Source organism: Eubalaena glacialis, chromosome 20 (assembly GCF_028564815.1).
Source record: "Eubalaena glacialis isolate mEubGla1 chromosome 20, mEubGla1.1.hap2.+ XY, whole genome shotgun sequence".
In the NCBI taxonomy this organism is placed as follows: Eukaryota; Metazoa; Chordata; class Mammalia; order Artiodactyla; family Balaenidae; genus Eubalaena; species Eubalaena glacialis.
Genome location: NC_083735.1, coordinates 32,560,474 through 32,586,459, shown reverse-complemented (window position 1 = coordinate 32,586,459; position 25,986 = coordinate 32,560,474). Strand labels below are relative to the sequence as shown.

At 45.3% G+C, this 25,986-nt stretch overlaps 1 protein-coding gene across 13 annotated transcripts in view; it reads left to right on the top strand.

The window, feature by feature from the left end:
* TACC1 (transforming acidic coiled-coil containing protein 1) overlaps nucleotides 1-25,722 on the top strand; it is a 113,532-nt gene extending 87,810 nt beyond the window's left edge. For 9 of the 13 annotated variants that reach the window (XM_061177415.1, XM_061177414.1, XM_061177418.1 and 6 more), the window contains 10 exons: nucleotides 404-464; nucleotides 3,020-3,227; nucleotides 5,894-5,946; nucleotides 12,381-12,506; nucleotides 15,049-15,125; nucleotides 16,508-16,551; nucleotides 17,743-17,903; nucleotides 18,654-18,760; nucleotides 19,658-19,778; nucleotides 20,868-25,722. In XM_061177415.1, the coding sequence (XP_061033398.1) occupies nucleotides 404-464; nucleotides 3,020-3,227; nucleotides 5,894-5,946; nucleotides 12,381-12,506; nucleotides 15,049-15,125; nucleotides 16,508-16,551; nucleotides 17,743-17,903; nucleotides 18,654-18,760; nucleotides 19,658-19,778; nucleotides 20,868-20,936 (1,027 nt within the window). In that variant the 3' untranslated portion in view covers nucleotides 20,937-25,722. The remainder of the gene's footprint in view (nucleotides 1-403; nucleotides 465-3,019; nucleotides 3,228-5,893; nucleotides 5,947-12,380; nucleotides 12,507-15,048; nucleotides 15,126-16,507; nucleotides 16,552-17,742; nucleotides 17,904-18,653; nucleotides 18,761-19,657; nucleotides 19,779-20,867) is intronic. The other 4 variants (XM_061177419.1, XM_061177412.1, XM_061177413.1 and 1 more) reach the window with 1 other exon arrangement.
* Nucleotides 25,723-25,986: the final 264 nt, after the last annotated feature.

The following is a 25,986-nucleotide window of genomic DNA, read 5'->3' as shown; positions in this document are numbered from 1 at the left end:
ATGTGGTCCGGCGTGGTAATTTTTCTGGTGACTATCAAAGCCAAGTGAGCGCGGATCAGATGACCCGACCGTCTCCAGGTACTGGGGCTGCTCTCGGAAAAGCTGTTGGTGGCTGCTGGCGTGCAGTTACAAACCGTAGGGGCCCGAGTGCTGGTGTTTAGCTTCCCGCAGAAGCAAGTGAGGAGGTCACTGAGTTACGGTTCTTTGCTTGCCCTGCCTCTCGGGAGAGGATTCAGAGGCGGGAAGGTGTTTGTTCCTGTCTCTGACGCGTGGAGGTGTGACTCGCGTGGGGCTGTGCGCTTTGGCTTGTGTCTGCACACACCGCTGTCTGCACCATCTCACAGCTTGGAGGTTGTCAGTGTGATTCCAAACCGGCCCGGTGTTCTGTTTGTTTTTTTCCCAGGAGTGGCTGTAAGGTGAAGAAATACGAAGCCCAGTCTCTTGCTTTGGATGGGTGTTCTCAGGTAAGTCTGTGTTCCACATCAGGGTGGTGATTAATGAAGATTTTCCAGTGGGGATCTGAGTACTCAGCTTTAAGGAAACCAATTCCCAAATCCTTGACTTCCTAAGCTGGTCTGAGAAAGGGCTCTGAAGATAAGGGAACCGTTCCTTCACAGCTACCCTTTTCCCACTTTTTTTTGATAAAGTTCCCTCTCACCCGTTCTCAATCTTACTAGGGCGCATCACCACTGAGTGTGAAACCTCTGGGCACCAAAGGGGGGATTTGAAATACTGGTGTAAGTTTTAAGAATGTGATTGACTCCAGTGACTGGATAATATATTTTTAAAGTCAGATGGTTTTCCAGTTCATTGCTTTTAACAAGTTAGGAGAACCTGAATTGTCAGCTGATAGATTATTAAAAATCATTTTTGACACAGTGATATATGTCAGTTATATCTCAATTAAAAAGAATTATTTGGACTTCCCTCGTGGTCCAGTGGTTAGGACTCCGCGTTTCCACTGCAGAGGGCTCGGGCTCAATCCCTGGTCGGGGAATTAAGATCCCCCATGCAGCACGACATGGCCCAAAAGGAAAAAAAAAAAGATAATTATTGATGATAGAATTTTTTGGAACATAATTTGGAAAGGAGTTCAAAGAACTGAGACATTTCTATTACAAACTTCCTTCTGTTTCACCTATTTATTTGTATTAGTAAAACTTTCTTCTGTTTCACCTATTTGTAAGGCTTCTGGCTTCTTGATTATAATTATAAAAATGGAAAACAGGAATCAAATTGATGCTGACCTTTATTTCATTCTAGCAATAAATATTTGTCCATGACTATATAATTAATTGGGAAACACACACACACACACACACACACACACACACAAACACACAAGCAAACAAAAGAAAACCCGGACCCATTTGATTGCAATGAAGTCCTTTTTTTTTTCCTTTTTAAAACTTTATTCCAGCGTAACCATGATTACAGAAATACAGTCATTGCATTTTTTTTAATAAGTGTTTTTTTTTTTTTTTTTTAATTTTTGTCTGTGTTGGGTCTTCGTTTCTGTGCTAGGGCTTTCTCCGGTTGTGACAAGTGGGGGCCACTCTTTATCGCGGTGCGCGGGCCTCTCACTGTCGCAGCCTCTCCCGTTGTGGAGCACAGGCTCCAGACGTGCAGGCTCAGTAGTTGTGGCTCACGGGCTTAGTTGCTCCGCGGCATGTGGGATCTTCCCAGACTAGGGCTTGAACCTGTGCCCCATGCATTGGCAGGCAGCTTCTTAACCACTGCGCCACCAGGGAAGCCCCACAGTCATTGCATTTTAAGTTTAACTTATCTTACGCAATTTGGACCAAAAACTTGGTACATGATTTAAGATTGAAAAAAAAAAAAAGATTTGTAATTTGATTTATTCTTCATCTATTCTCATACAAATGTATGAAGTATCCACCTTCAAATGCTGCTAAAGCAGGCAGCAAGAACCATGAAAAATTTACCTTTAATTTGCTTCAGAAAAATAACACATATTGCATTGTAAAAGTTTTTTAAAATTGGTGCAACAAAATATTGTAATCGATTTCCATTTCTTAAAAATTTTACTTTTGTGTTTGATTGTACTTACCAAACATTGTAATATTTTTAGAATAAATTGTGCGTTTGTAATTGTAGTGATAACTCTCCAGAAGAAAAAAATGTTAACACTTAGAGACTTATGGTTGTAAAAAAAGGTTTAAAAAATTTTTTTAAACAAATGTAATAGGAGACCTTTAAAAAACTTGAAAGCAAATGCATTTCTTTGGGATAATTTCTTGATGGAAGTAGCAAGGAAATACAAATTCAGAGAGGAAAAGGAATGATGTGAATTTCTGACTATTAAAGGGCTTATTCATATTCGATTTTAAACAGATGGTAAAGTATCAAATCACTAGAGTAACTAAATTGAATTAATAAGCCAAGTCAGTATTTAAAATACAATAACAATTTTTTCTTTTTTTTGTATCTGTGTAAGAGAATGGATGTTCTCCAAACTTACTGTGATAATTTCATGATGTATGTAAGTCATATCATTATGCTGTACCTCTTAAAGTTACACAGTGCTGTATGTCAGTTATATCTCAATAAAACTGGAAGGAGAGATAAGTAAACAAGCAAACAAATAAATAATATGTAGCAGATATTATAGCCTTTGTGACTACTTAAGCTCATAGTGAAAGGTTTTTAGATGTCACCTGAAAATACAGTGGGGTGCATAAATTTTCCAGAAAAGTCTAGGATCTATCTATATGAGCAAAATGTATGAAAACTATTTTCTTCAGCCACTTAAACTTCTTGCTTATAAATTTAGGCTAGAAAAGCTTAATTTTTTAAACCTCAGGTGTGAATTACAGAAGGTAGGCCCTAGAAAATACAACCTTCCATGGTTGAGGGGCTGCAGCTTCTTCTTTGGTTGGTACCCAGATTCGTGGAGAACATCCATGTGGAATGGCGGCTGCTTTGCTCTTCCTGAGATATTGCTTTCCCCACTGCTTGCCCTCCTAAATGGTAGCATCTCATCTGTTGCCTTTCCCAGGATGAAGGAGCAGTGATCTCCCAGATTTCAGACATTTCTAACAGGGATGGCCATGCTACCGACGAGGAGAAGCTGGCGTCCACGTCATCTGGTCAGAAACCCATTGGGGCCGAGGGGAAAGGTGAGCCAGAGGACGACCTGGAGTACTTTGAATGTTCCAATGTTCCCGTGTCTGCCATAAATCATGCGTTTTCATCCTCAGAAGCAGGTATGGAAGCAAATCTTCATCTTTCTTACATACATAAGCATAGAAATGCCTGGAAGCCCAGGGCTGGAGACACTTTAAAGAGAGTAGAGAACGGGTCCCTTGATGGATAGGTTTAGGCTGCTGGTCTGTGCTTTGCTTCTCTGCCTGGAGAAGAGACACAAAAGGGTGTCAGTGGAGCGCCAGGGACGTATGATCAGAGTGGCAGGATGTACGGAGACGCTGATGTATCAGACTGCTTGAATTCTTTCCTAATTATTTCAGTCTGGCCATATCGTCACGTGTAGTGACCTGGAACCATGTTGTGATTATTGGGCTCCTGGTTTCCCTTATAGAAATAATAACGACTAACAGGTATAGTTGCTTCCACATGCGGGCACTGTTCTAAGTGCTTTTTGTGTAGAAACTCATGTCTCCTCACTAGGTAGCGTTCTTTTTTTGTTTGTTTCTTTTTAAATTGAAGTACAGTTGATTTACAATGTTATCTTAGTTTCAGGTGTACAGCAAACTGATTCAGTTACATATGTTTTTTCAGATTCTTTTCCATTATAGGTTATTACAAGATACTGAATATAGCTCCCTGTGCCATACAGTAGCCCCTTGTTTTTTATCTATTTTATGTTAGGCAGCATTCTTTTCCCTGTCATCAGAGAGGAAAAGTGAGACAGAAGTTAAGGATCTTGGCCACGGTCTCCTGTCTAGTAAGTGGTGGACTAGGGTCCGAGTTCCCAGCAGTCTTGGCTCCACGGTCTTTTAACCACAAGGCTAATGTGTGAAGAGATGGTTTTCGTTACCCTCAACTATTTGTAAATTTTCCTGCTTGCAGACATGGTGGATTGAAAATGACTGATGCTTCTTCATGTTCTAATAAGGGCCTAGACCAACGTGGGCTGAAGCTTAGTGCTGTTTTCCTCTTTAGAACATTCTAAATCCGAGGCCCTTTTCCAGGTCCCAGGTTGTCTCTGTGGCCTTAACCTTCATCGTGAAGCGCTTGGCACCGTGTTCCTGACTTCATTAAACATTATTGGAAACTCAGGTCTTTAGCAACATAGTTCAATGTGGAGCTTTTATACTTAGAATTTAAAAAATAATGATCTATCATCAAACCAGAGAAGCAGGTGGAAATCTGGACGTTGTGAGAGTTATCTCCCCACCTACCCAGGTCTGTTTCCCGTGTGTAAAATAAACATTCCAGGCACTGTTCCAGATTTCCTCCCAGACCTCTTTTCTGCTCTGATGTTTTCTCCAAAGACCCCGTCTGCCATTTCCTTTTGTGCCCCTTTACCCATTACACAGGCTTACCCTTAGGACGCTCATACCTACACTTATTTCTTGTATATGAAATGCCTTTCTTCACCATTGTCCTGTAGAGATTCTGCCCATCCTTGCCGGTCTGTCTCAAAAAGGTCACTTGGCTCCCACTGCATTTCTTCGTACGTTCCATGTATTAGTTAGGGAAAGTTATCTTTTATGGAAGGTTATCTTTGATAAACTTCTTGAGGTTAAGGACTATGAGTGATTCATCTTCGATTTTCCTCTAGTGCAGGTGCATGGTCCATGTTTGTTGAATTATATATATCCTTCCTCACTAGGAGGAAATTCCTTTGGCAGAAACTTCATGAGGTGGGGTTCTGCTAACAGAACAGCTCCCGTTAACACCGTTCGTAACTGATCAGCCACATCGTGGGAGCGAGCAGGGGCCCTGGTCGTGTGGGGTGGGAGGGTGTGGAGGTGGGATGGGTGAACTGTGTCCTGGGATATCACCTTCAGCCTGGGTCTTGATAGATGAATACGAAGATGCACCCCAAGGAGTCTCTCACAGGGATGGGAAGGAACCTGCCACACAGGTAAAATGCCCAGTAGCTGTCCGTGAGTACAGGGCAAGTGGAAACCCGGGGTCGTCCTGAGGAATTGGGGCTTTATCAGTATAGAAGAGCCACTGAAGGTTTTTAAGCGAAGTAGTGATGGTCACATTTGTGTTCTCAATAATTCACTCTCGACAGTGCACTAAAGTAGTAATTTGTGATTGCAGGTGGATGATTGTAGCTTTAGCATTTTATGTGCTTTTACATATTTAAAAAATTTTCTTCAACGAGTGCATGTTCCTTTAATCAGAAAAAGCATAGTGTTGGTTTTTTGTAAACATTGACTCTGGTGGTAGAGCGGAGCCGAGGAAATCAGCTTGAAGGGTGTGGGGAGGGTAATGAATTTAGTGTTCAGGCATTGAAATTTAGAGTTTTTTGTTTTATCTGCTACATTAATTACACTGAAGTACCCTTCAGGGCTGGAATTCAGATTCACTCCAACTTGGTAATAAGATAGCTTTCAGCGTTAACGGTTTCTCCTCTTTCTGAAATGGTTAGTCCAGCTCACTTGCAAAACTTTTCATGGACACAAGGGGGCAGCCTTGCCGTTCTCTCCACCTGAGGACGTGCTTCCGTCTGAGGCTGACCGACCGTAAGCTCCTCTTTCCTCTGGATGTTTTGGACCCTGAACACAGACAGCGCAGTGGTCAGCAGAATGTAGCACGTCTTCGGAGATCTTGAGATGCTGTTCAGGGGTCCATGGATGTCCTTCCGGGCCTGCGCTGGGGTTTCCCAGAGTCTCTCGGTGGGAAGGAAAGGCACAACCTCTTGGGATGACTCTAAAAATGACTCTCTGTGTTTTAGGCACTGAGAAGGAGACGTGCCAGCAGATGGAGAAGGATGGACCCGCCGTGCCCGTGAGTCCCCAGGCTCGTGGGGGAGGGGTGTGAGCGCAGGGGGTTCAGCGTTTGTTTTGAAGCCCATGTTAACTCAGTAATTAAATTCTGGTCTGTGTCTGGTGACGGGCATGAGATATAAATAAAGCACAGCTCCTTCACTTGAGGCGTCTCAGAGGGTGACCACTAGTACTTGGACCTGTAGCTGGACGTCCTGAGATATCCTCCAAGTGTAAAGCGCAACCAGCGTTTGACGACTTAGTGCAGAAAAGAAGGGAAAATAAAATGTCTCTAACTTTTTATACTGATAACATGTTGATGTTTTGGATCTATTGGGTTAACTAAACTATATTATTAAAATTAATTTCACCTGTTTCTTTTTACCCCTTAAATGTGGCTACTGAGAATATTTAAATTACATATGGCTTACATTGTATTTCTTTTGAGCAGCCCCGGTTGTAGATTACAAAATGGAAACCAGGGTTACCCTGTGGTGAATGTTACACCAGGATGTGTCCCCGGGACTGGTGACACCAGGGCTGACCCACCGCGCGGCAGGTGTCAGGAAGGCTGGATGTGAGCTAATTAAAAACCATTTTTTTTCTTTTTAACTTTTAGGCTTACAAAAATAGTACAAAGAATTCCTATAACTCTTGCACCCATGCTCCTCAAACTTTAACCTCTTCTGTAATCGAAATCAGTAAAGGCTGGTACGGTATTATTGTCTGGTCTGTAAACCGTCTCCAGGTCTTGCCAGCTGCCCCCACTAGTGTCCTTTCTCTGGCACAGGATCCAGGGCAGGACCCCACAAGGCGATCAGTGCCCGTGTTCTCAGTCTCCTTTAATCTGTGACAGTTCCTCAGTCTGTCTCTGTCCTTCCAGACCTTGACTCTTTTCAAGAGTGCTGGTTAGTTGTTTTGTAGAATGTATCTTTCAATTTGGGCTCGTCGAGTGTTTCCTCATGATTAAATTCAGTTTATGCATTTTTGGCACGAATGCATCAGAAGTGACCTCATGGGTATCGGTGCATCCCATTATTGGTGGAATTAACTTTGATCACGTGGTTACGGTGTTGTCCTCTGGGCTCCTCACTTGAACTGAGTTTTAAAGGAAGAATGGGGTTTGCCAGGTAGATAAGGCAATGAAGGGTGTTCTGGGCAGGAGAGTTGTACTGTGCAAAGACAGGGAGTGAGAAGAAGCATGGGCTTTATAAGGAGTTGTAGGGACGAATAATCTCACGTGATCGGAGGATACTGTGCATGTGGTAGGTGAGAGCCAGGCCACTGGGGCCCTAGACATCGTGCCGGGAGGCTTGGAATTCATGGAAAAGCAGCAGAGAACTCTGCTGGGGGTTGAAGTAGGGAGCATCATGATCGGTGGTAAATCAGAGGATGGGATGGAGGCTGGGACTTAACAGGTAGAACCATCACTGCTTGGTGGCTTCCGGGGTGTACGTGGTGGCCGAGGTGGAGGTTAGAGAAAGTCGCTGAAGGCCATCGAGGTTTCCGCCTTGAACATCTGAGAGGTTGGCGTTGCTGATAACCAAGCCCAGAGGGGCCTCGTCTCGACAGGTGGCACCGCTGTCCACCTCGTTGTCTAAGCCACAACCCTGGGGTCCTCTTGGACTCCCCTGTCCTCTGTATTCCCACCCGTAGGGTCTGTGGTTTCCACGTCCAGAAAGCAGATGTTGTAAATCCGTCTACTTTTGCCATGGCCACCACCAGTCTTTTTAAGCATGGTGGCAGTTTCCTAATGAATCTCCCTGTTCCCTGTTCCCGAGGCTATTCTGTCCTCCTTTTCCATCAGCCAGAGTTGTTCCTCTTTGCTTAAACCCTTTCGTTGGCTTCCCTTGTCTTTAGGCTGAGCTCAGACTCTGCTGTGGCCTCCACGGCTTTCTACACCGCCCCTGCCTCCTTCCCACGCCAGACCCTTGCCCAGCCAAACGGGCTTTCGTTCACTGCTGTGGGCCCGCCCCTTGGAGGCACTTTCTCTTCTCCCCGCCTGCCCCACGGCTTGGGACCGTGACTGTGTGCTGGCCCCTGCACCCCAGCACCGACCACAGTGAACACGGCTGAACGTAGGAGCCAGTACGTCAGGAGTGTAGAGGAGGAGCAGAATCGTAGGAGTTCAGTTTTAGACGTGTGGCCTTGAGACATCTGTGAGACCAGCTTCTCGGTTCACATCTCCTGTAGGCAGTGAGAAGCACACAGCGTGAGCTCAGGAAAAGTCAAGGGTGGCTTCAGTAGATCTGAGCGCCCTTAGGACACAGGGGATAGTTGAAGCTGAAGGATTAGGTGACGTTGTGACAGAAACATTCTTAACCTGGATCCACAGTAAGAATACATTTTGCATCCTGGCTCGTAGGTACGTATGACACATCTCAACACACGCGTTTGTATTGTTATCAAACAAATTGCGCAGAACAGTGTCTGCCTTTCTTCGTGTGGCTCACTCTGATTTCTTCTATTCTATTTCATTTTTTTTTTAATGCACGTTGCTTGTCCTAGTAACCGTTTTCGTGACTCACCGTTGGACTGCGACCCACGGTGTTTCCCTGGAGGACACAGAGTAAGGGACGTAGGGGTGGGCGAGGGAGCTGTGGGCGCCGGGCAGAAGGAGGACATGCACACAGGGGTCAGGGACTTGGAGCGTGGTCCCCTCTCAGGGGCATTACACAGCAGTGACGGTGGTTTCCGGACAGAATCACTCTTTTGGGAGCCAGGTCTTGTAATCATTCCCAGCACAGCCACCGTGGCTGATGGCACAGTCACTTAGAGGAGCCACTGAGGCCACCCTTCTGCAAGTAGTGAAGTGTCCCCCCCGTCTGTGGGAGGGGGTCCTTCCCCACAAAAGGATGAGACTCCACCCTCCACTCCCCAAACTGCCTGGTCATGCCCTTAGGGAAACCAGTTTCCTGTGACGTTTTCCAGGTACTGTGGGAGCGTCGTCTAGTCTTCTCTGTGTGTAAAAATGGCAAAGGGATGGTCGAAGGCTGTGTTGAGGGGCCCAAGCACTGGTCTGCAGATTCGGGAGGTTTACCCACGTTCTTGAAACGCCCCGGTTACGCTTGCGCGTTCCCCAGTTATTCATCCACAGAGTTAGCCCCACCTCCCTGCCTCGCCTTGGCAGGGTGATTGTGAAGATGCAGGGAAAGGGTGACGTGCAAGGCTGAGCCAGAAAGCACTGAGCTGCCGTGAGGTGGCGTGACGTTGGCGGGAGAGCTGGGGGAGAGCGGGAGAGAGAAGATGGGGGAAGCCTTGTCTCCAGAGCCCCCTGCAAAGACCACGTCCTGGGTCGTCATCTTTGAACAGTAATTCCAGTTGAACTTGCGGAAGTAAATTAATTTCTACTTCCTTAGAACGCTGAATCAGCATTGCATAAAGAACTTGCAGTATTCAAAACACTGACTAAGAAGTCTGTTTAGTCTGGCCTTTGCCTCAGTAAGCCTCTGGGTGTTGCTCTGAAGGGCATTCCTGGTGCAGTCTCTGCCCAGCGCCAGGGGGCGGCCAGGGCCAAGTAACTAAGACCGGAGGGTGGTCATCTCGCTTCTCAGCTGCTGGTTTACAGCATCTTCCACTTAGGAGTCAATCTGCTGTTTTTTCAAAGAAATCTTAAACTTCTTAAAAGTTGAGTTCACTTGGCTTTTCCAGTGTGTCTCCGTTAGAAGTGGCAGGGGGGACACTGCTCTAACAGGTTCAAGGACAAATGGGATGAGCCTGACAGATTAGGGATCCTGATTTCTCTCATCGCAAGGACGTGAGCAGAGAATTACTTGTGGCATCTGCGCTCACTGTGAACTTACAGCCAAGACTCCCCTGGGTCCCACTGTCTGTAGACAGGTCTTTGTGTGTCCTCAAGGGTGAATGCTTTGTGGACAGGGAGAAAGACCAGGGGATATGAAGCAGGACCCTTTTGGAAGGATGTGATTGATCTGATTGGTTTAGCATCTTTATTAAACACGTTCTAGATTGCCCAGCCCAGGAAGAGATGGTCAGGCCAGTTTTTGGTGATGGTAGATTCTGTAGGCTTTCTGTGCTGTTTGATAAACGGTATAAAGGACTGAGGAATGTAAAAAGCTAAATAAATCCTAGAGGACTGGAAAAGGCAGCTAAAATAGGCCACAGCTATAAATTCCTCGTAAGAGCTGTTGCATTTTGAGCCACGGGGCTTGTGGCGTATGGCCAGGCAGAGGGAGTGGCCGGGAGAGCTGCCGGCTGAAGAGCCCACTCGTCTGGGTGTATTTGTCCCCATCTAAGGCCTGATCTTCCAGCTCGGAACGCTGCCCCTTCCAGACACCTCATTTGTTAGAGCGAGGTCGTTAAACAAGTGGGCGGACTGAATTCATTTATCCCCTCATGGATGAATGAGATGCAGAACTCCAGAACAGACAATATTTCCCTTACTAAGAAAACTTGGCTTATTTCCCAAACTCTTGCTAATGTGAGGGTCACGGAAGGCACAGGGGACCAGTTTCCCAGAGTTGCCTTGTCTTAGGGATTCTGATTTAGAATAATAAGAACAAAAGACTGATTTAAAATGTAATAATTTAGAATTGGAAATGTAACGAGATGAACCAAATGTGTGGGCTGGACCTAGTAGGCAGGTTACACGGGAAGCGGGATGGTGGGGAGGAGTCTTGATGAGCATCGTGGCATGGGAGGTGGGGGGATGAGTCAGATGTCCAGTGTGTCAGTGACCGACAGCAGACGATCGTGATCTCATCATTTCTGGGTCAGGAGTCCTGGGGCAGCTTCACTGAGTGCCTCTGACTCGGGGTCTCTCCCCAGCTGCTCTCAGGGTCAGCCCTGACCAGGGCTGCGGTCACCTCCAGGCTCAATTTGGGTGGATCTGCTTCCAAGCTCTCTCACTTGGCCGTTGGCAGAGACGGCCGTTCCTTGCCACGTGGCCTCTCCACAGAGCTTCTCACAGCTGGAGCCTCTTTGTCAACGAGTGACACTGCATGACTTTACCACTTTCTGTTCTTTAGACGAGGGTCACTGGGTCCAGCCTAACTCGAGTGGAGGAGGCTACACAAAAGGACTCGTACAGGAGGTGGGGTCATTGGGGGCCATTTTAGGGCTGCCGGCCCCTAGTAGCTTCTGGCTCTGGTGATGGAGCTCTCCCAGGATAGAAGGTGTTTCTGGGGGACCTCGGGCTTCCGTCAGCATGGTGGGCTGCCCTCCCCCAGATGGTGTAGGAACGGGCACTGCCAGCTTGTGGCTTTTGCATTTTCCCTCTTCTGTGGCCTCAGCCAGGGGTTTGTCTATTGGACCCTTGGCTGAGGGCAGTGAAGATCTAGGCAAAAATTATGTGTGTGTTCTTGAGCATTTTCTAGAGAGAGGGTGAGTCCATAATGACCCTGAAAAGTTTAAAAACCACTGGTCTACGTTGACCTTGGACTTCCTGTTCAAGCTCGATTGGAACAAGATACCAGAGCCCGATTGATTACAGTCCGTAACTAATTGATCAGTTATGCTGACATTGAAGATTATTAAGATTATTCCCTAATCCTAACCCTAACTCTAATAATTTTTTGAAAAAAAGATTCCCAGGTCACCTTGGCGGGCATTTTGGGTGTTATTAGATCAGCTTTTTCCCCATTTATACAAAAAGTTAACATAGGTGGGAGGAAATAACCCCCAAAAATGCTTTTTAGGAAAAAAAAATGGTACAAAGCCCACGTTCTTGTGAAAAACAAAATCCTAACTGAATGTAACTCTCGGGAACCCAGGTTTATGGCAGAAATCAAGCTGGCACCTCAGAAGGTGACATGTTGACGGAAGGGAACTGAAAACTCAGTGTCGGGAGGACCCAGGACATGGAAATGCAGCCCAGACCCTGGCGTCTGTGCACTTGACAACATCTCTGGGTCTCCGCATGCCAGCCCTCGGGGCCACTGAAATTCCCTGTGATCCTGAATCATCCTGGGGTGGGGTCAGAGTTCACGTATATTTGCCATTTCTACCTGCTTAGGCCTGAAAGTCATTTTAGAAACATTTCCATCCAAAGTGGCCAAATAATAGTACACACAAAGCATCTGTATGTAAAAAGGTTGACACTTTTTTGGGAATTTATTTACATGGAACACATCATCCCCAGAGATCCCCAGGTTCACGAGACATTAACCACAGATGGTTTTCTCTTTTATGCACATGACTCTCTGGTGACTGACCTCTATGATAATTACACTGTCTCCTTTTTGGATGAGAAGAAAACTTCCCTAGGCCGTCCATTAGAACAGAAGCTAAGACCTCCCTGATATTCATTAGAACGGGTTTTCCTTCAGATCATACTGTAACTAGATTTTTTTTTTTAAGCTTCCCCCGCTGTTTTTTCCCCTTCAAACGTATTTTTTAAAGGGTGTGATCAGTTTCTTCAGGAGGAAGTTATCGGAGGATATTTGGGGTTAAGAAGCTGAAGAGCGGACGTCTTACCTGTGCCCTCTCCCCCAACAGGCACTGCTGGAGTCCCTGGGGGAGAAGGGCCCTGTGTCCGTGGCCTGTGGAGGGGAGAGCCCGCTGGACGGCATCTGCCTCAGTGAATCAGACAAGACCGCCGTGCTCACCCTGATACGAGAAGAGGTAAAGGCTTCCTCGCTGCGTCCGCTTCTGGCTCCTTTTCTGTGTAAAGCCCGTGTGCCAGTGGGTAGCTTCCATCTCTGCTGGCTTGAGTTCTTTCTCCCCGGCTGGAAGTCCCTGTTTCCTCCACTTGTAGCTCGTATAAAGGGCTCCCTGTAAAACGCCTCATTGGAGCTGGATTCCTGGCCTCCTGGTATCCAGAGGGCAAAGCTGACGCTTGGAAATATCCTTGAGAACTTTTGTACACTTCTTTATCTTTTAGCCCTCAAGTTTTAAATATCGCATTTTGCCAACTTTACCCATGTATGTAACTAAATCAGCACCTTCATTTCACAGAGGATATGTGCTCGTGCCTAAAAGTTTCTTAAATTCTAGACTTGCAGGAATGTAACATTGTTTCCTACCTTCATCCATTCATTTTTTTTTTTTTCCTTTCAGAGTTATTTTATTCAGAAACAAGCAATTATAAATATATGTATCTTTTCTTCCCTCTTTTAGACAAATGGTAGAATACTACATATACCATTCTGTACCTTGCTTTACTCACTTAAAAATACATCATGATGATCATTCCATATTAGTATTTAATGCATGCCTACTTCTTTTTCTTTTTATAAATTTATTTATTATTATTATTTTTTTAAAATTTATTTATTTTATCGATTTATTTTTTTGGCTGCATTGGGTCTTCGTTGCTGAGCGCGGGCTTTCTCTAGTTGTGGCGAGCGGGGGCTACTCTTCATTGCGGTGGATTATCTTGTTGCAGAGTATGGGCTTTAGGCACGCGGGCTTCAGTAGTTGCAGCACGCAGGCTCAGTAGTTGTGGCTCGCGGGCTCTAGAGCACGGGCTCAGTAGTTGTGGCGCACGGGCTTAGTTGCTCCACGGCATGTGGGATCTTCCCGGACCAGGGTTCGAACCCGTGTCCCCTGCATTGGCAGGCAGATTCTTAACCGCTGCGCCACCAGGGAAGCCCGCATGCCTACTTCTTTTTCACATCTGTATAGTGTCCCACAGCCAAACTGGGTCATCAAGGACTTAAGTTCTTGCCATTTCATCTTCAGTGTACTGGCCTGTCCCCTTCAATGTCATAGGTCAGCTCCCCTCATGGTTCTAAGATGGCTGCTACAGCTCCATGCTTCACACTGCAGACATCAATGCCTAGCATTAGAAAACGTCTAATTCTCGCCATTCACCTCTCTTTAGGAGCAAAGTCCTCTTTTTTAGGACTTTCCCAAAAGTCCCCAGCAGACTTCCTCTCACATCTTAATGCCTATAATCCCTTCATCCATTCTTTAATTAAAGAACTCAACTCTCGAATCCCTGTATTGTGTTTATTGAACATCTTCTGTTCAAAATAGATCTCTGCTAGGCCTTTCCTGGGTGATCTGGAAAATATGAAAGACACTGTTAGGTACCATTAATCAGTCACCTCCCTCCTCTGTTATGTTTCTCTGCTGTATTTTATGTGTTTGGTTTGTGTGTTTCTTGATGATTCCACCTTTTTTTTAAGAAGGTAATTCCCTCAGTGTAGCGACTTAATTTTTATAATATAATGAGAGTGGTTAAGTACCTCTGACCTAGGTCTCTCGAACTGTTAAAACATAGCAATAAGTTGGTAATTAGGGGTGTCAGCTAGTCCTGTTGTCAAAACTTAGACGCTGTGGTAAGGAGGCCCCTACAAAATCTTGTAAGTGAGAAAAATGACTTCTTCTTTCTCCTGAGAGTTAAAACTATAAGAGGACCACCAGATGCACCAAAGATGTGCCTGATCCCCTGAAGCAGACCGGTTGGCTTCTAGTTCTTGAGATCCTGATTGATGGCACCAAAATAAAGATTGTACCAACTAGAAAGAAGCACAGAGAAGTATAATCACAGGAGAACGATAGATGCCCATCTAAGCTCTGTGCAGGGCAAATGGCATTTGAGGCCATGAATTTAGAGTGTTTCTTTCCAGTTAGCACGAGCCTCCCAAACGCAGCGATATGGGTTCTGGTCTGGCGAGCAAGACCTTGCCAACAGTGAGATGGATGCCTCTGCCTAGAGGAACTTCGGGGTCCTGTTCTGACTCAATCGGAAATCTCTGCAGAAAGAGACTGTCTGGTCAGGCCAACTTCCACCGCTCTGATTTGGTGTCAGTTTCATTTCTCAGCCCAATTAAATTGGTGCTCTGGCGTCTCCCTTGGTTAAGATGAGTCTCTGCCAGACAAATGGCTCAGCTGTTGGCGTCCTGACCCAGCAGGGTTCTGGGCTGAGAGCCAGACCCCGGACCAAGCTGGAGTTAACAGAGATGGTAATAACCACTTGGAGCTTTCCTGGGAGAGGTTCTGGTCAGCTTCATCCTGGTGACCACGTTCCAGCATCCTCTGCAGCTGAGGGCGTTTCCCCAGTGTTTGTGAGCATCATACACAGACGCTGAGGTTTCTTTATTCCTAAAGTAGATTGACTGCCTTCGGAGGGACCTGGTTGTGTGTTGTTTTCAGGCTCTAGTCTTAAATTCACGAGATTGAGTAGGTAAAACCAAGCTTTATCTCCATTATAATCTAGATAATCACTAAAGAGATGGAAGCAAATGAATGGAAGAAAAAATATGAAGAAACCCGACAAGAAGTCTTGGAGATGAGGTTAGACTGGAGGTTTGCGGGAGGGGTGGGTACCTTTATGCATTTTTAGATTTAATACAAAGGAAGTGATGACAGTATTTGCTTACAGAGAACCAGCTGTTGAGAACTCGAGGGCTTTGCTATTTGCACCTTAATTTGTGACTGATGGTGTCATTTCCTGAGGATTGCCGACCAGTTATTGTATTCAAATGCTGTAGCTCATTTTGGGTTGTTCAGAACATTGCAAATAAGCAGAACCCACATAATTCTTGTCTTTTGAAAAGACAAATTTGTGCAAAAATATCCATTTGATATTTGATATTATAACAGAAATACAGAGATTTATTGACATACTCAATTATGGAAACACTATAATTTCTAAAACGAATTATACATGGTAGCTTCAAATTTCACAACCACAAAATAGATTATAAAAAGCATGTTAACAGGAAACAAAACTGACTTTACACTGAAATCTTTTTATTTTTGCTGCTCACTCCCTAGAGTTAGGAGCTGTGAAATGACTAAAGATGGCATCAAAGAGTGGGGGGCATAAATAATTTATAAACTGTGCAGTCGGCACTTGAATGATTAAGAAACATTTTAAATATGTCCACTCTAATTTGTGGCTCTTGTATTATTTGGTTTCTTGAGCATTTACTGGGTGTAAGTCCCTGTGCTGGCATGGTGGGGAGGAAGGCACAGCCCCCGACCTTGGGGAGCTTACAGCAGCCATCGTAAGAACTTGGATGCAGGGTCAGCGTGATGGGCTGGGCGCCGCCAGTGAGGGGCAGGGGAGTGGTCACTTCTCACGATGGGGGATGAGGTCACAGGGAGGGGCACCCGTCACTGGGCAGGATCAGGAAAACACTGCACTTCCCTAAAAGAAAGGTTAACACGACAGGGCGATCTTTAAACCTCTTTGAATAACTAAAATACTTCTGGAATTAGGACAATCAAATGAAACCTGGATCTGAATCAGAGGGGACCCACTGCCTGTAAGAGTGGTTTGGGGCCAGGGGAAGCCTGAACTCAGGTCAGGTCTCTTAGGAAGAGCCCCAAGAATGTCCTTAACTTATTTTGTAAAAGATTCACTTCTCTAAGCAGAATTCACGTATTGCCTTGGGGTCATTCACACAAGTGCAAAGAAAAGGTGAAGGCAGTTGTTTCTATAAATAGAACAAAAACCTTGTTAAACAAAATCTCAAGAAAAACCTTTCTGAACATTAACAAATCTTAGGTTAAGCGTAAAAAAAAGGAGGAGCCCCGAAGCAGGTAACTGGGTTATGTAAGTTTGTCAGTACATGTTCATGTGTTTAATTGTTTGGGGCAGCGTTTCTCCAGCTTCCATTGTTAATAAAATTCTCTTCTGATAAGAGTTTTTGTTTGTTTGTTTGTTTAAGGAAAATTGTGGCTGAGTATGAGAAGACCATTGCCCAAATGATCGGTAAGGAAGTTTTTTTCTAGGGTATGAGCCGTGGGATCCAAAGGTGATCTTCAAATCAGAATATAAATGTCAGTTTGTCCATCCCGGAGATACAAGCGATTCTTATTATTTGCAGTAGTTGATGAAGTTGCCCAAACACTGAATTAGCAGATACTGAATCACTGATCCTCAGGAGAGCTTGCCTTATGGGTGTTGCCGTCTAAAGACACCTTATTCAAGGTGTACTGTTGACTCATCAACATTGAGCTCACAGCGGGTGCTGCAGTTCATGCCAGGACAGAGCTCATCTCACATGGGTTTTCCCCCTAAGACACCTCCAGCCCTGTGGCCCTTAGGACACGAGACAGCCCCGCAGCCTAGGCTTGAGGCCCATTTCAAAATCCCCAACAGGAAGCACAAAAATGCCAAAAACGTGGCGCTAAGTAGACTGAAAAGGACACTTGCTTGCAGTATGAGACGAGGCAGAGCATCACGTTGTCCAGCTTCAGCCGAGAACGTGCCCGGCAGGTGACTCCGGTTCTCTGCCATTCCACGCGTGTCCCCGAACGGCCGGGGGCGCACCACACGTACTGATTTGGGGGCTACACGTAGACTATAGCGAGCAGGGCATCTGCAGATGATGAGGATCGCTGTCGTTAGGTTCCTTTTAGGGGATGGCAGACACTCGAGTTCCAGCACCAGGGCGGGCGGCCTCACCTCGTCCTTCGTACCCCCGGGGGGGCGTCTCTGCTCTGATGCAGCGGCCTCACTCCGCTGCAGGTGGTGCTTTCCCTGCGCCAGACCCATCGGTGCCTTTAGAAAAGGACAGCGCTTCACCCTCCTGCATTGCATTTAGAACCTCTTGTAGCCCCTGTTGTAAGGACCGACTCCCTAAGTCAGTCAGGTCTTTCTGCATTAACTTAGGCGGCGAGATGATATTTTCTGCCGTCCACATCACCTGACGCCCGGGTAGATGCATGGCTCCCGCCCTCGGCTCCTCTGGGTCTCCGCTCACATCTCTCCTCTGACAGAGGCTGCTCACCCCTCTTGCCCGGCTGTGTCTCCCCCGCCAGAAAGTCAGTCCTTGAGGGTGGAACCTTTGTTACCTTCCCTGCTGGGTTCCCCGACCCAGCGTACTGCCTGGTGGCTCGGGAGGGCGGCTGTGAGCTGTGTGTTGAGAGAACGTGCGTTGCTTCTGATCATGACTCACAGAAGATGAACAGAGGACGAGTATGACCTCTCAGAAGAGCTTCCAGCAGCTGACCATGGAGAAGGAGCAGGCCCTGGCCGACCTAAACTCGGTGGAAAGGTCCCTCTCCGACCTGTTCAGGAGATACGAGAACCTGAAAGGCGTCCTGGAAGGGTTCAAGAAGGTAGCCCGTCCTTTGCCTTCTGCCTCCCTGGTGGTGTGTCTTCTTGGTAATGGGTCTTCAAACGCACGTGCCAGAGGTGCGGGTGGCCTAGAAACAGGGAATCGGGGCCCCTGGGTGGCATGTCTTGGTCATTCCTCTCCTGGGTCAGGTCAGGAAGCCTTGGACACGACCGGAGTGTGGCACGGAGCGTAAGAACCGTGGGACCCTCAGACTTAGGAGAATTCTAGAAATGTTCTTTTTGATTATTCACCAATTTAATATTAGTAAAAGTAAAAGGGAGTCAAGCCATAGCACTGAAAAATACAGGCTACATATTCTGGAAGAAAGTAAGTTTCAAATTTAGTGTAAGTGGGCATATTGATTTAATTTGGTTGTACACCATCACTAAGACACATTTATAGCAGTGAACACTCTTTTTTTCATATTAACCATAAAAATGACTGTCCGGTTTGTCTAAAATGGGGATCCGCTTGCCCTTCAGTTTTGAATATCTGCCCTTCCTAAAGCAGGTGTGTCAGTGTAACTTACTGTATGATTTGAAAGTTAATACATGAAGTTATCTGCAGTTTCTTCAGTGAGAATTATTTGTGCCTGTTTCAAACTACCATGGAGTCTTATTTGGAGGCATCTGAATGTATTAGGTTTTCTCATTTTTTTTAAAAAATGAAAACCCTGATATGTGGTATGTTACTAGTAGAAGGAAAACAAACTGACTTGTTTCTTTCATTTTAAATTGTCACTTGGGAACAGAATGAAGAAGCCTTGAAAAAATGTGCTCAGGATTACTTAGCCAGAGTTAAACAAGAAGAGCAGCGGTATCAGGCCCTGAAAATCCACGCGGAGGAAAAACTGGACAAGTAAGAGCTTGTGCATAAGAATTCCACTTTTCCTGATGTTGTGGGAAGATTGACAGAGGCGAGGGGAAAAAAATCACTATTTTGCAACTCCAGGTCGCACTTGTGTGTACCTGTGTATCTTATTTAGTTTTTTGAATAGGGGGACTCTTCACAAGGTTCAGACATTAAAAAGAATAAAAAGATACAGTCTCTCCCTCCCACCCCCTCCCCCTCCCAGTGGGTTCCCACCTCTTTCCTCACCCCAGGAAATCGTTCTTTTATCCTTCCAGACATCCTTTTTCCCCTTCTTTTCCCCCCACCCCAGCTGTATTGAGCTATAATTGACATAAGACATTGTGTAAGTTTAAGGTGTACGGCATTGATTTGATACATTTATATACGTATGACCATAGAGTTAGCTAATGCTCCATCACGTCACATAAGTACCATGTTTTAAATGTGAGAATCTCCTTTTGTAATGGAGATTTTTAATTAATAAAGTCGCTTGTAGGTCTGTGTTTCATAGATGCCAGTGGTTAGCATCCTGACTCGTTGGCTATGTTAATCCACAGAGATCCTACCTGCTATTGCACTGGGTTAAAAAATATCTTAAGACTGTTGTAGAAACTGTCATGTGATTCTGTTTTCTAGTGGCATGTGAATGTTGAAGGGTCCCTTGTGCCTTTTAAGGTTGATTCTGCCATTGGTTTGCATCGTGGAAATCTCCTTAGCAGCTGTGTGTAAATTGAATTTTTGTAAATTAAAATTGAATTACGTAGCTCACCAATTCCTCTTTTTCCTCTATGGTGGAGTCAGTCCTCCTAGTTCTGTGTCACAGGTGTCAGCGGTTAGCATCCTCATCGGGAGCCGCGACTGATGACAAACCATGTGCTTTTTGTCCCTTCGTTCCATAAACAGAGCCAATGAGGAGATTGCTCAGGTTCGAACAAAAGCAAAGGCTGAGAGTGCCGCTCTCCACGCGGGGCTCCGGAAAGAGCAGATGAAGGTGGAGTCCCTGGAAAGGGCCCTTCAGCAGAAGGTAAGAGGGGCGGTGTCACGCCCACCGAGACCTTTGGTTTTCCTCCTCGGCGGCAGCTCCCACATCGTCTGGATGAAAGGGGCTTATCTCTGCGCAGACGCTTCAGTCCAGCTCCTTTGGGAAGTGACTCAGGTGGCAACAGATACTCCCAGGTGTATTAGTGGGACCCGGCCACAGGCAGGGTGCAGAGAGGAGGTTGCATTAACTGAAGCTCAGAGGACCAAACGCTTAGTTAGGCTCCGAAGCTACCTTTTTTCTCTTTTCGTTTTGTTTCTTTCTGTAATATAATATGTGAAGCCATCTTCCCCCTTCATCGCAATTTTCCCCTCCAGGGGGACATTTGGCAACGTCTGGGGGTATGTTTGGTTGTCACGACTGGGAGACGTTACAGGCATCTAGTGGGTAGAGGCCAGAGATACTGCTAAACACCCTATGGTGCACAGGATGCGCCCCACACCGAGACTGGCCCTGCCCAGATGTGGTCGAGAAACTCTGCTACAGAAGTAAAAATCAGTGGTGATAACGATCCCCATTCTCTTGCTAATTAGTGACTCTTAGACTTCATTTTCTGTGCCTCTAGTGTTTTTCTTACTATGTCTCCAATCGTGTTGTTAGGCCTGTGGCATCCATTCAGCCAGGGCAGGGGTTTTTATCATGGCGTCTGATAACCCCTAAGACAGTGGCCCCTGGGATACTTAGACTCTGGGATCCCAGGTCCCTGGGGATGCTGATGGATCAAGTGAGGCCCAGATATTTATTTTTTTTGTTTTTCTTTTTTTTTTTTAACAAATACCCCCAAGTAATTCCTATGATAGCAAGGAAGTTTGACAAACTTCAAGGACAGACTTCAGAGGGCCAGTAATTACCCTCACTCCCTACTCAATATAAGCATAACTTTGTGAACACAAGACCATTTCTCAGGGGAGAAGGTATAGAGCTTTCCTTTCTTTAAAGGCTTTCTGATGTAGAGAAGTTAAGAACCACTGAATTGGGATGCCTAGGGAGGAGTATAGCCAGTCTGGGGACTATTTCACTGTGATCCGTTATCTCGGGGACACAGCTTGCATCATCACATCATTTATCTTTCAGAACCAAGAAATTGAAGAACTGACGAAAATCTGTGACGAGCTGATTGCAAAGCTGGGAAAGACGGACTGAGTTTCCCCTGTTAGCTCAGCAGATCTGCATTTGGCTGCTTCTCTCGTGACCACGATTATCTTGCCTTATCCAGGAATAATTGCCCCTTTGCAGAGAAAAAAAAACCACGGAACTTTTACAAAAGCACATGCCTACCGCTGCCTGTCCCGCTTTGCTGCCGACGCACCGCCGCCCGGGAGGCGCCGCTGGAGGATTTACTGCGCAGCCGCGGAAGGAGTGGCCTGACCGACCCGTCGGGCTCAGTGAGACGGGCTGCCCAGTCTGGGCGGGATTCTCTACCTTTAGTTTGTTTTAAAGTCATCTTTACTTTCCCCAAGTGCGTTCAGTTTATGATTTTATGGCTACTATTTGGGACCATATCCTGTCCACCACCTGTCTGATTTTTTTAAAAATTTATTTCATCTTTTACATTTAATTTTCAATATTAGTGGTTTTATTTGAGGAGATAATTTGGCCTATTGTTACTTCCAGTTGAGTACCCATTTATACACACGCTCTCTCTCACACACACGCACGCATGCACGCATATTTATATATGCTGCTGCGTTTTGTTTTGTTTTGTTTCCCTGAAGCATAATCAAATAAGAACTTCTCTACAGAAGGGCATATTTCCATAAATGTAAAACCCTATTTTGAAACAGAGTCCTGTCTCAGAATGCCAACTTCAGAATTTGGGGGGTTGAGGAGGTGAAGCCCCCAGGCTCCATGTCTGGCGTGACTCATAACCTCAGACTCAGGTGTCACATGAGGGAGACTGTTGGCCGTAGTGTCCTGTTGCCCTGTACTTGGGACGCTCCTCAGCCTGGATGCAGGCGGCCCCTCTGGAGTTAGTCCTCAGACCCAGGGCATCTACTTTGTGGGATCCCTCACAGCTGGGGTTCGGCAAGTCTGTCAGTCTCCTCCGCTTCCATTTGTTGCTCCAAGATCGACATTTGCTCTCTATTGTCTCTCTATTTGGAATATGCAAAGGAAGTCTGCTTGTCAAAGGTTTAGATGATCTTATTTAATTAACCCCATTAGCAATCGTAAGGTGAAGCAACAGTTGGATTTTTGCAAGTGTGATGCGTTGTTCTTCAGATTTTTTTTCCCCAAAGGCAAAAAAAAAAAAACAAACTTGCAAACTTAAAGATAGTAGAATTTTCAACCAAATGGACAGGAAAAATCGTGCGAGCCACTCGAAAAATCAGTGCGTTTTGAATATTTTTAAACCAAGGCCATTCGAAGACTGGAGGAGGGGAGTGCAGGGAGCAGATCCCCACTCACAAAACCAAATTCCTCAAGCCGGTCCTGGACTCCATTCAGAGTGGCGGGGCCCCTAACCCCCAGTTGGAAGTTTCCCGTGTGAACCCCTCCCATTTGATAGGCGAAACCAAATCCACACAGGTGTTTTAAAGCACTCTTTTGTCTTAATCTGAACACCCTGCGCGTCTTCATGGTGATATGCATTATCTCCAGTACACGTAAGTTTTCGTACTTTTCTTGTAAAACTACTGCATGACCCAACTTCAGCAATGAATTGTGCCTCGTGAAGACCCGCTCTAGCTCTTTCGAGATGACTTTTTCTTTAGCCGTGTACTATTCACACAGGTGCAATCTTTAGCTCCAGGGAGGTCAGTAATGTCTTTTAAAGCCAGAAGTCCCGTTTAACCGATATGCATTTCTCACAATTGGTGCTTAGGCTGTATTTTAAAGCCTACCGTCTTAACATTTTGTACAAAAAAAAACCAACAACAACAGAACAACTGAAATGATCTGTGTTTGGAGAAGTGATGTGACAATCATTTGGGCCCCGAAAGCCGTCGCGGGTTTGGTGTGAGTGCCCTGCTACAGCCGTGTCCCTGGAGGAGCAGGTGTCTCCAGGCAGTGTGACTGCGGCCTCTTCCAATCCTCCACGACTAGAGAAACTCATTTTGTGTTTTGCAGAAAGAAACGTTGCTAAACCTTTTTGCTGCTGTGTTTTGGTGACATATCCGTGTTTACCTGTTTTGTATTGCTCTGTTTGACGCATGAAAGGCTTATTATAGGGGTCTCTGTTATAAACCTACAGTCCTCTCTTTTAGGCTTCTTGTGTATAAAAAGAGAAAGTAGCTGTGTGTTGAAACAGAGGTGACGACAATCTTTCCCAAGCACACTGGTGAGAAGAGACCCCATAAAACTAGACCCTAGGGAGTCAAGTTGCTGCACAAGGAAAACGAAAGGGCCCTTATTCAGTAATACTTGCCACTGGCCTCTCAGCTATGACCATTACAAGGAAGTGGTCTTCCTTCTAACTTAATAGATGGATATTCTCCAACAAGAAGAAAAATGTAGCTTGTACAGCTGGCAGATCAAGAGAATATACTGGGCAGAATGAAGTATGTTTGTTTATTTTTTAAAAAACATAAGGGGGAGAAAGAAACTTTTAGTAATCTGGGGAGTAAGAATGTGGCCTAGAATTTTGCTTCAAAACATGGGCGGGCCAAATTACTCATAAGCTAGACAGTAATACTCCCTGTGACAAATATGAAGGGAAAATGAGAGGAAGCCACTGGCCTGGATGGTGGTTTGGGAACATGAGTGGTCTTGTTGAGGCTCTGGATCCAGAGCCATATCCCAAGTTTTCCATTTTGCCAAAGTATAGATAGATAGTCTTTACCTAAAAGTGTTTTCATTGGAGGATCTAATGGAAGACAGACTGCACAGTTTGTCACTTGGTTGGCTAGTCATTTACAGTCAGACCTCCCAAAATTTACTTTATTTGGAGACACTCCTGGAAGCCAGTGACCTGCCCAGACCTTCTGTTCTGTGAAACCGTCCTGGAAACACTGAGAAGCCCAGTTTGCTCGCGTGGCTTCTAGCATCTTCAGACCTAGCCCAAATTAGGAAGTGTAGACGCACATGATGGTGAAAAACTCTGAGGACCTGGCAGCCTTCCAAACTGATCCGGAGTCCAAGGGAAGATTTACCTTTCGTTTTGGAGGATGGCTCAAGTTGAATCTTCTTTCCAGCCAGTTACCTTTTTTTACCCGTCCCACACTTTCTGCAACTCTCACGCAAATACTTAGATACTTTAGTACGGGCCTTGGATTCTTACTGACTGATTATAATCCAGCAGAGTAAACTGCCCCAAATGTCCCTGGGCTGACTCAGTGCAGCCAGAGTGAAGCACTCATTTTACTGAAAGGTAACAGAGGACTTGATGGCTCTAAAGCTCAAAATGGAGTTGCGATAAGCAGGCAATGGTGAGTCTGCATGCACTAACTGGAAATGATTCAGCACGTCCTTTTTCAGTGGAGTAAAATCCCTAAAGCTCCCTTTTGTTCTCCTTTTGGTTTTTTGCCGCAGTTGGTAGCCATCTCATGAATTGTCCGCGACCGGTGTCTCTTCTTTGTAGTTTTGTGACCATGCAGGCTTGCTCTCGGACTTGGGTGGTTTCTTACTTTATCCTCTTGTTGGGAAGAGAGAAACTAGGTGTTTGAAGGATTAAATGATTCAAGCGAAGTGTTTTAGGGTAAAGATGTATATATTCTGAAGAATTTGAAAGGTGGCAGATTATTATTTGCTTATTAAAGAACAAATAACAGTCTGGGAATCCCAGAATGTCAAGCCAAAAGTCTATAGGGTCATCGTCTTCAAAGATTTTCATGAAGAAGTATTTTAAGGAGACTTCTGTCCAAAAAGGTTTGACTGGCCTCCAGATTCCAGTGATTTGAAGAAAGCATCTTATCACTCAAACCTTGAGTCTCCCATGTAGTAAAGGCAAAGGAATGGTCATGATAGATCCTTCTCTCTAAGGATCTCCTCTGGAAAATTGTATGAACAACAATTTCCAGCAAAGACCCACCCCGTAGTGCCCAGAGCTAGCATTCTGGAGACTAAAGATTGCACTTTCCGTAGTTTTTTCGTCCAAATGCAATCCCATTTCTGTGCCTCTTAGCATGCAGTTAGATTTGGACAAACAAGATTCCTAAGGAATGACTTTATTAACTATAATATGGTTACAGCTACTACATATATATATACACATATATATACACATTCTGGTTCTAGTTGTACTATGGAGATGTCGCGTGCAATGCTGGCCTGTGACGGTCCATCTAGCGCCCTGACTCAGCCGGCGGAGACCAGGCCTGGTGCTGAGGTGTGGTCTGAACCTTCCCTGTATCCATTCATCACTTTAGAACGTTAAAGATGCCACTTTCTGTCTCTCTGCCTTTTAGCGGCATCTGAAATATGCTCCACAAAGAATCTCCCAGTCACATTGTTAACTGATGCTCTGTGAATAATTTTCAAGGGGACATATAAAAATACGAGCTCCGAAACCACCCCCGCCCCGACCCAGTGCAGGAAGGTCTGCAGATTTCACACTCTCAGCCTCAGGCTTGGGCCTTCCCACCCAGTGAGACAGGATCCAGGCATTTCTTTGAAATCTCAGAGGTAGCAGCAACCTTTTCAGTGTCGCTTTTAGCAAGTGTGTGTTTGCCAATAGATACCCCTGTGTACTAACGTGCCAACAAGTAAATGTTAATTAATTGCACATCTGCTTCCACTGTGTCCCCACGGGTGCCACAAAGTGTGTGAGGAGCCTCGTCCGGAGGAATCTAACGCTGCATTGACTACTGCTATGAGGGTTGTGTTGTGTGGAATAAATCATCTACATAAATTTTATATGCACAAGTAATTTCCCTTTTATATGTCAGGTAAATATTTGTAAAAGTTATACTCACACAAATGAAATTATTATAATGATTACTAATATATTTTTTCCATGTTTCATTGCCTGAATAAAAACTGTTTATCACTGTTAGATGTGGCTGTGTGGAGACTTTTTTTATCCTGGTTATAAGTCACTTTATCCCCAAATGTGAAAATTCATGACAGCCTCACTTGTATGGGCTCCATATTTCAGTCTAAAAATACAAAAGGTGACATTTTCGCTACATTCATTTTGTGGGATTTTATGCATTTGGTTAGGTGTGTAATTGAAAACAAAACAAACTTTGGAATTCAGACCTTGCCACATAAATTTCCATGCCTTTCCATCTGTGCAAACAAAGTATTTACTTGGGTG